The following is a 13,108-nucleotide window of genomic DNA, read 5'->3' on the forward strand; positions in this document are numbered from 1 at the left end:
GACTTATGGAGATACACAAATAATTGAATGAGCAAATGAATGATCAATACTTTGGCATTGCTCACAAAAGCAGTTAGAAAAGCTTCCCTCGGACTTAAAGTTCTGGCATTCAGAATTCTCCCACTCTCTTGAAACTGGTTGTTTGTTTTTGTTTTTCAGCTATCCCAGTATAGTCTCACTAGGTGATGTCAGTGTCTTGATTCATTTCTCTCTCCTTCTACAACATGAATCCCCAGATTAAGATCTTTTGCCTTACCCAGGAAAAGGATTCGTGGAATATAACCCCCATCAGGGCTAAAATCTTCATCCTTGGGCTCCTCTTCATCCTATAAAGTGTAAACCTTAAGTCAGATCATGTCTCCTCTCTCCTCAAAACCTTTTGGTGGCTTCCCTTCTCACTCAGGGTAAAACCCTAAGTCCCTGCAGTGGCCTAAGAGGCCATACATGATCTGCTACCTGGGCCCTTCTCTAAATTCACGTCTTACCCTTTCTTTAGACTATTTCAACCACCTGCTTGCTGTTGCTGTCATTAAAAAACCAGGCATGCTCCTAACTCAGGCTTTTGCACTTGTTTTTACCCTCTCCACGTACTTCCTCCATTATCCGCATGGCTTACTCCCTTTTCTGCTTCAAATCTTTGCTCAAATGCCACCTTTTCTAAACATCTTTGCAAACTATCCACTCCACCCTTCATTTTTAGCCATAGCACTTACCACCGTCCGATATATTTTATTTTATTTATTCGTCTGTCTCTCCATATTCCGATATATTTTATTTTATTTATTCGTCTGTCTCTCCATATTCAAGTCCCCATATATAATTTCAATGGGGGCAGAAAATTTAATCTATTTTATTCTTTGTTCATTTCCAATACCCAATACCTGACTTGCACATAGTATTTCTTGAATGCATGAATATTAGAGACTGATGTTTTAGCTACAATTGTGACACTGTAGTAGTCCTCCCAAGAGATATGACCCCACAATTAGCTTTCTTTTTAAGAAATCTCCTAACTTAGGGAATGCTCACTGAGAACAGTTTCCTTTGAGAGGAGATTCTAACTTACCATATAAAGTGGTAAGGAGTTCACATGCATAGGAAGAAATAGTAATTTTGTCATTTATGGTATAATCTCCTTTTCAGATGTTAAATTGGGTCATTTCTTCATTTAATGTAACTTTGCCTTGAGTAAGGTGTATCAGCATTCAGCTATCCACTAGCTATATAAGCAATCCCTTAGCTGCCTCAACTTTAATTGTTGATGTGTTCAGAAAATTACCAGTACTATGTTTTAAGTAAACATTATTTTATAGACATTTATGACTAAAAGTATCATTATAGAGCATCCAAGTATCCCACATTTGAAGAGCGTAGCCTAAAAGGCAGCACAGATAGGCCCTAGTACCTATTCTCATCACTTATTAGGCTCTATGATCTTGACTAAATCACCTACCCTTTCAGGACTAAGAAGTTCTGTAAAATGGGGAAGAGTACCAATGACTTAAAAATCCCTTCTAAGATCTGATATTCTGACTTGGGATTCCAAAACCTCTGGTCTACGCGAAGTACATAAAGGATATCTAATGACAAAACAGGAAGGTTGTACATATAAGCCCAACACAGAGCATGTTTTCAACTGAATAATATTTTGCAGGGAGTTGTGGGCTGCAAGCGTGACTATACTTTAGTTCAGCTATACAAAGACATAGAAACATGTCATGATCATAGACTAAGAATGAAGGGAACTTAAAATTTAGTCATCTTATCCAATCCCTCCTATCCTATTTCCTCCTACAAGTGGAGGCTAGATGGCTTTCAAACATATCTGATGTAAGCCTTAGTAATAAATAAAGGTCAAGAGAAAAATACATTTATACAAGCAGCCAGCTCTGTTGAATAAGATTTTATACCATTAATGATGGTAATTCTAAAAGAGTAAAGACTTAAACTCATAGCAGAAAAAATAAATTTTGGAAGTCTTACCTCAAGATTTACCATAACAAAATTATGGGAAAGCTCTGAAATTTCTGTAGATTCTGCAAATTTGGGCTTTAAAGCTAGGGGTAAAAAGATTTTGGAAGAAAACATGTTATATCCAAACCCTAACTTGCTGAGTTGATTCACAGAACACCCCTCCTTCTTTTAATTCCCCCCCACTTCCTCCCCTGACTAACCGGGCTTGGTGAACCCAGGGGGCCTGGTGCACCCGGGATATGGGCCATGGCTCTACTGGAGCTCGAACCCAGGACCTTCTGTGTATTGTATAAAGCAGATGTGCTAACCATTACTCTATGGAACCACCCCCTCTCTTTCTTTTTAATCTTTAGAACCAGAAATCAGGACACCTGAATTCTGATCCAACTTCTGACACTTACTTGCAAAGCTACGTGACTCTTAGTAACTGATTTCATTTTTCTGAAGCTTTTACCTCATTTATAAAATATGGATAATGGTATACGAAAGAAAAAATTATTACTATTTGCTTTCTACACATTTCAATAATTTCTACTGAAGTAATAGACAGTAGGGTAACAATACTCTACCACTAATGTGTATATATATTATTACACTAATTATTTACACTAAGTTCATAGTCAAAGTAGTGTAGTATACCAAACAAAAGAAAAAAATCTGTGAAGTGGCAGCGTGGTATAGCAGGAAGAATATATGCTACGAAGTAAGATAACCTCGGGCTCTAATTCAGCTTCCTCTAACATTTTCTATCCACGTGACTATTGTAGCACTTAATCCCATATTTTAACTGCTTCACCCTCCAATCCCTTGCAAATGTAACTGCAAATTTCTTGGAGCCAGAGAATCTATGCAATATATTTCTTTGGTATTCCTTAAAGCAATCAGCAGTGCTGGGCTAAAGTCACTGCTCATATTTTTTTACGTTAATATTTGAGAACACATCTGAGGTTTTATCATTTGCACTTACCTTTGCAAGCTCCACACCAGGACTTGTGGATAATCACCATCAGGGGCAATCCACTTAAAAACAAAACAAAGCAATTACAAACTAATAATTCCACTTGAAATCTATCCCAATGAAATGACAAACTTATGAAGACAAAGATTAATGTACAAAGACAGTCATGTAGTATGATTTCAACTGGGAAAATTTTAAGACAACCTATTCAATAACAGTAGATTATTATAATAAAATTATTAGTAAGTTCTGACATTCCGGTAAACTGCAAATTTGGGCTTTAAAGCTGGGAAGAAATTGTAGAAGAAAACATCAAATTAATAGTATTTCTAAATGTTATGGTTATATAACCATTAAAAATATTAATAAAAAATTTCATTGGTATAATGTTAAGAACATAAAATTATTATCTATATTTTGCTTTTAATTATGGAATTATGTACAGAGAAGAGACCAAAGGAAATGTACCAAAACATAATAGCAGTTATCTCTGGATAATGGGATTGTGGATTTTTCTATATTTTTTCTGTATGTCCAAGTTTTCTACGATTATATGTAATTCTTATAATCAGAGAGGAAAAAGCAACTTCTTTTTTAAAATAATGAGCAACACAATCCACCTGAACCAGTCTTAGCCACATGCAGCTCTCAAGGCTCAAATGCCAACGTGTAGGAAGGTCCTAGGTAAGCAGCCATCATCCCACCCCTGTATCAACATATCAACATACCCTTATAACACTGCATACTACACTGAACTGTATCCATTATTTACTCATCTCACCCCACTGGACTTGGAGCTTCCTAAAGGAAGGAACTCTTAGCTGTGTTTATATCCTCTACAACTGGCACATAAAATAATATTGATAGCAAACACTTACATAGCAATTACTATGTACCAGCCACTATTCTAAATATAATTAATTTAATAAGTGTCAAATGAATTACTCCGCTATCTCATCACAGGCCTACAAATTGGGGATGGATTTCTGCCTCTAATATTTGTAAAAGCTTACAAACCAAATAAGCAAGGCAAGCTTAGGTGAGAAGTGGGATTTAGGTAACTACGATAATAGCATAAGAGCTAAACACTTATTATACAACATTGTGCTATGTGCTTTCATATGCATTATCTCATTTAAATCCTCACAACAATCCTAAGGTAGATATTACTAATGGTCTCATAAAAGAAATGAGAAAACTGAAACTCTCAAGTGGTAAAATATTTGGCCACATAAAATCTAGGTTCTGCCACTTAATTCATAAGTCTGACTCCAAATATTCTATTATGGTCTACTTCAATTTAGAACGGCAATCCAGAATTTATGGGTTTATACCCAACTAAATCAACAATCAACTTAAAATTAGAGAATGAAGGCTGGAAAAAGATTTAAGAGATTTCCTAATCCAAACCTCCATTTCGCACAGGAATCCTCTCACATATCAGAAAAAAAGTGGTCTAGATTGCCTGATGAGCAAGAAATACATCAACAACCAAGGCAGCCCATCCTTTTAACAGCTCCTTGAACTTACAAAGCAGTTTAGAATGTCTTGCTTCCTCTTTTCTCCAAGCAAACTTCTATTCTGCCTTCTAGGGCAGAGGTCAGCAAATTACAAGACAGACCAAATCCAGCCCACTGCCTACTTCTGTAGGGCTGTGAAATACAATTTTTTTTACATTTTTAAATGGTTGAAAACAAATCTAAAGACTGGTGCCTTGTGATTGTTAAAGTGAAATATTAACTCACATTTCAGTGTACATAGTTTTAATAAAACATATTCGCCCTCGTTTTTATAGTCACTGTCTATGGCTGCTTTTGTGCTAAAAATGGCAAAGCTGATAAGCTGCAAGAGACCCTATAGTCAACAAAGCCTAAAATATTTACTACATGGCCTTTTGCTGACCCTTGTTCTAGAGTGACTTACATATTAAGCCCTCTGTGAAGCCTACACAAAACCACCTTCTCTCAAAAGCTAGTCCTTTCCTCCTCTGGACTCCCAAAGCATTCTGTGATCTTCCTCTGATCATCAGATCCTTACACCTTGTAATCATGTTTACTTGTCTGTATTTTTCACCAAACTATTAACTTCTCAAGGTCAAAGACTATACCTAATTCATCTTTGAAAACCATGAGCACTGGTAAGGTAAGTACCTACCATTTGTTTAATGAAATCAATGAAAGACAAGCTTAAAATGACATTTGCCTTGAAATACAAAATGAAGCATATTGTAGAAGTTATAATCACTCTAGGTTAGACCAAAACATCTAGTCTCCCACTAAGCACTACTGAAGTACCATTTCAGTCAAAGGCAAAATAGTAATACATATGATATCTAAAATGTTACATTAATTACATAAAGAACGCTAAGTTACATTAAGTAAAAGAAATTCCAGCCAACTCTCTTCTTCTTCTAAAAGATTTTATTAGATTATATGATCTAGTGGTTATGTCTTCCACTTCCACTAGAATCAAAGCTTCCTAAGGACAGAAACCAGTGGATTTTTCTGTGATCCCAGGCCCCAGGATAGAGAATAGCAAAAAATTTAGCTCCAATATTCAAAACAAACTATTTGTGGTATGAAAGAAGGGCCAATGCAAATGCAGAAGTGTGCCATCTTCAGTTTCTGTTCACAATTGTTTTAAAACAATTCATCCATCCAGTCTGGTCTCCAACAATTCAGATGTGGGAAATCAATGGTGTGTGATATTCCAAGTAGAACCCAATCTAAGCAAGCGCTGTCCACCTGACCTCTGTCTTCTGGAGAAATCTGCCAAGATCCTACAGCTAGTTTATTCTCTCTAGTCTCAATTTATGCTGTAAACTCATGGCCTGGCACAGGAGCATTCAGGAAAGTGTAAGTAAATCAGTCACAATAGCTCTAGTATCACACATCATTATATTCTGCAGACATTCAAGATTATTATTCCCAGAGAAATACAGTCCAAGGGAGGTTAGATAAGGAACCATGACTTTCCTCCTTACTCTCAAGTTAGTGTAGACTCTGGCTCAGATACTGCAGAAACATGTTGGCCAGCTGAGGCAGGTTCTCATTGTTGGGATGCATTTTGGTGTAGGAAATAAACTGGCGTCGGAGGCGACTCAGTTCGGCCATGGTCAATGCCCGGGTAAACCGAAGGTGCTCCGTGGTGCCGGGAAGCTTAAGCAAGTCTCCAGGGACTGCACTCTTCTGCGCTTCCATTAGTCCCGCCAATACCTGGCTAGTGACCTGATCCAACTGGTGCAGAAAGCTACCGGAGGCAAGGGGCTGGGACTGTGTAGACTGGTGGGGTGGAGGAGCCCGGTTCTCAAATAGGGCAGCACGGATCTCTGCCAGAGGCAATGGCTCCTCTAAGCCTACCAAGGTGAAGAGCGGCCGGTCCCAGCGGTTCCGAGAGTCAGGAGCCTCGAACCGGAGCGTTAGGGCCTCCAGAAGTTCGGTCGGGTAAAAGGCACTGGACACATGTTTTGCAGATTTCTCGAATTCCGGAGGCACGAGAGCTCGAAGATCTGGAGCCCTGGTTTCCTCCTCCTGCTCCAGTTCCTTAGGTACGTCTGCCCCGGCGCTCCCATTTAATACAGAGTCCACTGTTTGCGCTTCCCTGAGGACACGGGTGCCGGCTGCCAGAGGTCTCCCTTCTTCCTCAATGAGCGGCTGCCGACTCACACTGACGTTCCGGCTCCAGTTATCCTCCGCGTCCGCCACCCGAGGTCCCCGGCTCAGACCGCCTGGCCGTACGCAGTAGACCAGGCAGAGAGGGGTGCGTGCCGCCCGCGCCAGGCAGTAGAGCTCGTAGCGGAAGCCCTTTATGTAGTTAAGTGAGTCGAGGATAACCACATCGTGACGACTCAGGCGCCGCTCCACCGCGGCTCGCAAGGCCCCACGCAACGCCTTCTCACGGGCGGAATCGCCGTACACTGTCGCGTCCTCCGCGCCCAGCACAGCCGCGTCATTTACCACATACACGGCGCGACCCTCAGCCGCCAACACCCCACGAAGCTCTTCCGCGCGTTGACTCTTGCCGCTGTACGGCAACCCACAAAACACCACGAGAGGCATCTTTCCAGGGCGCTGCCATGTGCAATCGCGAGCATCAACTTCCGGGTTGTCGGCGTCTGACGCAAAGCGGAAAGCAAACGGCACTTCCGGTTTCCCTCGACTCTTAAAGGACCTCTTGTTGCTATGGAAACAAGAGTTCTATGCCAACTAGACCCAGGTCCTGCTCTCTCAAAAAGGAGATGGAGACCAGAATGACATCAGTTATTTATGTCAAATGTTACAGGCCTCAGGAGAATGTGATCTCTCTGCAGCCAAAGACTTTTGCCCATTTATTTATAATGAGGTCTTAATAAGCATTAAATATCGCAAAAACAATCACCACTATATTTAGTATATAGAAGACAATTCGCAAATGCTAGTTCCCCTTCATTCCGCACACCCAGTGACTCTCAGTATCTGTTGATTCAATAACTATCTCAATCATTCAAAATCTCCATGTTTGGGGATTCAGAGATGACAATAAAAATGTTCTCCCAAAGGCGATCAAGGTCTGAATGGGAAGAGATAGGCCCTTACAAGCAGAATAACATACTACAATGGAGAGATGTAGGTTAAGTACAGAGGAGAAAAACAAACTGCTCAGAAAAATCTCCCAGGAGATTTTATCTAGGAATAGTCGTTTGATTTAGAGCTTGAAAAACTAATAGAAATTTTTCTTCAGGGTAAGGTTACCAGATAATACACAAGATGCCTAGTTAAATTTGAATTTCAGATAAACAACAAAAAATGTTGGGTTTTTTAAATATAAGTATGTCTCAAATATTGCATGGGGCATATTTAAAATTGTTTACCTGAAATTCAAATCTAACTGGGCATCCATTATTTTTATTTGCTAGATCTGGCAACCCTACTCCTGCAGGTGTGAGACTCAGCCATGAAGCTGCAGGGTCTGTTCTAGCATAAGCAAGCAATATAGCTTGGTAGGTGTAGAAGTGTGAGTTTCTGTGCAAGTGTGTGCATGTATAAAGTAGGTGCATATATATTGGGTCTTTGTATCTCTCCAGTACAGTATAGTAGAGAACATTCAAGTCTCGGCTCTGCCACTTCCAAGCTGTGTAAACTATTGTCAAGTTATTTAACCATTCTGTATGTCAATTTCTTCTCCTGTAAAAAAATAATTTCAGCCTGTGAAATAAGTTATTTCTTCACAGGCTGAACCAACCTCGTAGGCTGTCAGGATTAAATACATTAATGCATATAAAGCACTGAGCTTAATGTTTAGCCTTCTCTCCCCTGGTCTGCCTTTTCCTCCTCCTTTGTATGAGTTGTCTGTGCATAGACTAAATCTACTTTGAATCTGAGAGTATTAACTTGAGACTGTTAGGGTGTAAGGTTTACTAGTTGAGTACAGGTTCTGAAGCCAGAATGCCTACATCTGAATCTTGGCTTCACAACTTACTGGCTGTGTGATCTTGAACAACTTACTTAACAGCTCTGTGCCTTAGTTTTCTCATGTCTAAAATGAAGATAACGATGATACCCACATCAAAGGAGTTATTGTGAAAATTAAATAAGTTAATTCACTGTCTTGTGCATAGTAAGCACTTAATATATGTTAGATAGTATTACTGTTGTTGTTACCAGGCAACTACCCAGTTCTTGCTCTGCATTGGCATAACCTTCACTTGAAATTAATGCTAAGTTGACGTCTGGAAAGTGTTTTACCACCATAAATAACCTAAAACCATATCTTGTACCTGGCGGCTGCTTCTCTCTTTCCATCTTCTAGTGTCCTCCAATGAATGTGATCTCCAAAACCTGGAAGGAAAGAGCCTTATAAACATTCATATGGGAACAAAGGGCAAAGACCCAAGAAAGAAGTGTGGCATGTTCGACGATATAAAAGGCTTTCCTCTGCCAAAAGCGTGGTGTTCAAGTCCCAGCTCTATCACTTTCTGGGTGTGTGGGACCATGGACAGTCCCATACCTCAAGCCTCACTTTTCAGACCTGTAAAATGGAGATAATATTGCCTATTCATAGTTTTTAATGAGATTCAATTAAATACTAGGTGTAAAATGATTTGTAAATTAACAGAGTATGCAAATAATTCTGTAAGAATAAATGAGTAAACATTAAGCAGGGCAAAACAAATCATTACTAGTCGGAGACAATACAGCAATACAGCTTTAGAGTCAGAAAAACATGGATGTGTGACTCCACTTCCTATTAAATTCACACAAAATGTGGAAATTTTATGAATGAAGTAAGCTCTCCAAGTCCCAATTTCTTCATCTATAAATCAAGATAATAACAACTATCTTTCCCACATTTAAGCCAGTGACATTTTAAAAGCACATCTCTGCTGGTAAACTTTCAGAGGCTTACCAATGCCCTAAAGAGAAAGGTCAAATTCTCGTAGCATGACTTACAAAGTCTTTCAGAACATGGCATCTGCCCACCTCTCCAGGCTCACTTTCTGCACTTTTCCTAAAATCCTACACACAAAGTTACTTTCCTTTTCTTAAATGCAGCATGCACTTTCTCCCCTACAGCCTTCATAGTCACTGCTTCCTCTGCCTTTCCTTCCACCCTCACCTCCAATTCATTCTTCAAGTAAAAACCTAGAGGGCGTTTCTTCTGGTAAAAACTCCCTGAATCCCAAAGCACCCTATTCTTGCCTCACAACAGCACTTCTCAGGCTGTATTGTAAATGTTGATGTGTCTGTCTCCCACACTCTAAAGGGAATTCCCTAAGGGCTGGGACCATACCTGTCTTATTCCCTCCTGTTTCCCTAGCATTTAGCACATGGCCATAGTAAGTGCTTCATAAAATGTTTATTGAGAGTAAATGAAACTTATTTAGGCCATATCATATGAATGACTTAATTTTATATCTGGAAAATATTAGTGATCATAATAATGCTAGCTATTATTTATTGATCACTTTATATGTGCCTGGCACACCATGTGTTATCATTTAAATTTGGCAATAGTTTATAATAATCTTTTATTTAACCTTTCTATACTTCCATTTTCTTCTTAAAATATGTATAATAATAGCTATGTCTCATAAGGTTGTTCCTGAATATTAAATATTTATATATAACTTGTTACAGTGCTTAGCATATTATAAATGATCAGTAAATAGCAGCTTTTGTTATTCTTTACAGTTGAGACTTCTGAGGCTCATAGAAGTTACATAACCTATACCAGGTCACATAGCCGGTAAATTGCCAAGCTGGGATTTAAACTTCAATTTTGTGACTTTTCAGTTATTACACTGTCTTCCAGGCTTTTCTTTCCTGGAAATAAATTCAAATCAGTGCAGAGCAAGAACTGAGAAATAAACAGCTCATTCAGATTAGCACATGGAGGCAGAATCCAAATTAACCATCATCCCTTTTAATTCCTAATAGCCTGGACTGCTGGCCAAGAGAAAATGTATCACTTACCTAGGGCCCAAAGTCTAATTCTAAAGAATGTATGATTAAGTGAGGGTGAAATTGGGGGGATGCTCAGGAGAATTGGAAAGTGCCTAATGTGATCATCATCATTCTACCTGTCAATACTTAAACTCAGGCAACTGACTTCTCCTTTGGCAGGATGCCCAATTAGACAGTCTAGAGGGATATCCACCTAGAAAACAATAAAATCCTAAATAAAGCAGACTTTCAAAATGTACTTCCTGGGCTCACAGTAATAACACAAAAACAAAGTAAGCTAAAACCAGATGAGGTAGACAGGGGAAAAAAAATTAAAATAATTTCTTCAATTAAAAATAACTAAATAAAATAAAATAAAATAAAATAAAATAAAATAAAACCAGATGATAATCAGTGACCAACAAGTAAAAGGTAAGGCTGACCTGAAAAGCAAATGTCCATTATGATGTGGCAAAATGAAGGAGATAAACCTGAGATAAAATGGACTTTCAAAATGTTAACCCATTGTCAAAAGAGACTAAGTGATTCCACTGTCGAAAGAGACTTGAGCAATTCCAGATCAATAGTAACCCCTGGTTTCCAGAAAAATCAAATGCCAAATCTTTGTAGAGAAAAGCATTCGCCACTTTAGGCTTCCAGGATAGCCAACGATCAACAACCATTACGAGCTCACAATCATAGATACCTAAACATGTAAAAGAACAAGTTACTACAAGTAATACTCAGCAGAAGCAACAAATAGATTTAGACCCGAGATCTTCAAAGATTAGAATTATCAGCCACAAAATACAAAAATAACTACGTATGAACATTTAAAGAAATAACACATGGGATCACAAAAATGGGCAAGCAACAACACATAAACAGGCAAATCTATAAAAGCACAAAACAAATTTTAGAAATTAAAAACATAGTTGTTGACATATAAGATCAATGGATATTTATGGATAAAAAGAAATGAGTTATTCAGCCACAAAAGACGAGAAAACTTAAATGCATATTGCTAAGTGAAAGATGCCAATATGAAAAGGCTACATAATGCATAATTTCAACTATGACACATTCTGGACAAGGCAAAACTATGGAAATAGTAAAAGGATCAATGGTTGCCAGAGGTTCATGGGGAGGGAGAGGTGAATAGGTAGGGCAAAGAACTATTCTATGTGATTCCATAACGGCCAATATATATTGTTTGTTATGGGCTAAATTGTGTTTCCCCCATCAAATTCAGTACGTTGAAGTCCCAACCTGCTGCACCTCAGAATGTGACTGTATTTGGAGACAGGGTCTTTAAAGGGGTAATTAAGTTCAAATGAGGTCATTAGGGTGGGACTTAATCCAGTATGTTTTAGAAAAACAGATTAGAACACACACATATAGAGGGAAGACCATGTGAAGATATAGAAAGAAGATACCCATCTACAAGAAAGAAACCAACTCTGCCAAACACTTGATCTTGCTTGAACATCTAGCCTCCAAAATTGTGAGAAAATAAATTTGTTGTTTAACCAAGTTTGTGGCATTTGTTATGGCAGCCCTAGCAAACTAATACATATGTTATCATACATTTATCAAAACCCATAGAATGAATGTACAGCACAAAGAGTGAACCCTAATGTAAACCACGGACTTTAGTTAAAAATAATGTATCAACACTACTTCATCAATTGTAACAAATGTACCACACTGATGCAAGATGTTAATAGAGGAAACTGGAGTGGAGGGGAGGTGGAGAGGTGAGGGCTTACATGGGAACTTCATATTTTCCAATCAATTTTTCTATAGACCTTAAACTGCTTGGAAAAAAAACCTATTAATTAAAAAATAATTCAGTGGATAGGTTAAAACAAGAAATTAGAGACAGGTGTAGAGATAGATCAGAAGTTATCCAGAATGCAGCACAGAGAGATAAGTAGATAGAAAATATGAAGAGGCCAAGAGATATAGGATAGATAAGAAAGACCAGTATATATAAAATTGGTGTCTCAGAATGAAAAGATGAAGGAAAACAATATGTTTGAAGAGATTATATTACTGGGGTGGGATACTAGATGACTGGGGAACAACAGTGGGAGGAAAAACCTATCTTTTAATGGATTTATTTAATATATTACCTACTTAAAAATAAATTTGAATTTTTTAAAAAGAAAAAAAGATAATGGCTAAGAATTTTCAAGAACTGAGATAAACCATAAATCTGCAGATATAAGCAGTACGATATGTAATACCTGGGGCAATTACAAAAACAAAATACACACACACTTAAATTGTAGTGAAACTGTACAACAACAAAAATATTAAGATCTTAAAAGTTATTTCAAAGAGAAATGATATATTTCCTACAAAAGGTCAATATATTTATAGGAACGAACTAGAAATCAGAAGACAGAGGAATATCATCTTCAAAATGCTGAAAAAAAAATCTCTAAACTGAGACTTATGTGCCTAGCAAAACTATCTTTTAAGAATAAGGACAAAATAGCTTCTGTTCAGCAAAAGAAATCATCAACAAGGTAAAGAGACAACCATCTGAATGGGAAAATATATTTGCAAGCAACACCTCTGATAAGGGCCTAATATCCAAAATATGAAAAGAACTCATATGACTCAATAACAACAACAACAACAACAACAACAACAAAATTATCCAATCAAAAAATGGGCAGAGAAGCTAAACAGACACTTCTCCCTAGAGGAGATGCAAATGGCCAACAAATATATGAAACCAGAGAGA

General features: G+C 38.0%; 1 protein-coding gene across 2 annotated transcripts in view; it reads right to left on the bottom strand.

Moving 5' to 3' along the window:
* Positions 1-13,108, bottom strand: part of LOC102881310 (thioredoxin domain-containing protein 12) — a 25,839-nt gene that overhangs the window by 3,524 nt on the left and 9,207 nt on the right. The window contains exons 2-5 of one of the 2 annotated variants that reach the window (XM_006919193.3): positions 8,688-8,748; positions 2,942-2,994; positions 1,984-2,057; positions 257-326 (exon numbers count right to left, since the gene is read on the bottom strand). In XM_006919193.3, the coding sequence (XP_006919255.1) occupies positions 257-326; positions 1,984-2,057; positions 2,942-2,994; positions 8,688-8,748 (258 nt within the window). Of the gene's footprint in view, positions 1-256; positions 327-1,983; positions 2,058-2,941; positions 2,995-5,334; positions 7,112-8,687; positions 8,749-13,108 lie in introns of those variants that run through there. The other variant, XM_025052059.1, reaches the window with a different exon arrangement.

Source organism: Pteropus alecto, unplaced genomic scaffold (genome assembly GCF_000325575.1).
Source record: "Pteropus alecto unplaced genomic scaffold, ASM32557v1 scaffold25, whole genome shotgun sequence".
Classification (NCBI taxonomy): Eukaryota; Metazoa; Chordata; class Mammalia; order Chiroptera; family Pteropodidae; genus Pteropus; species Pteropus alecto.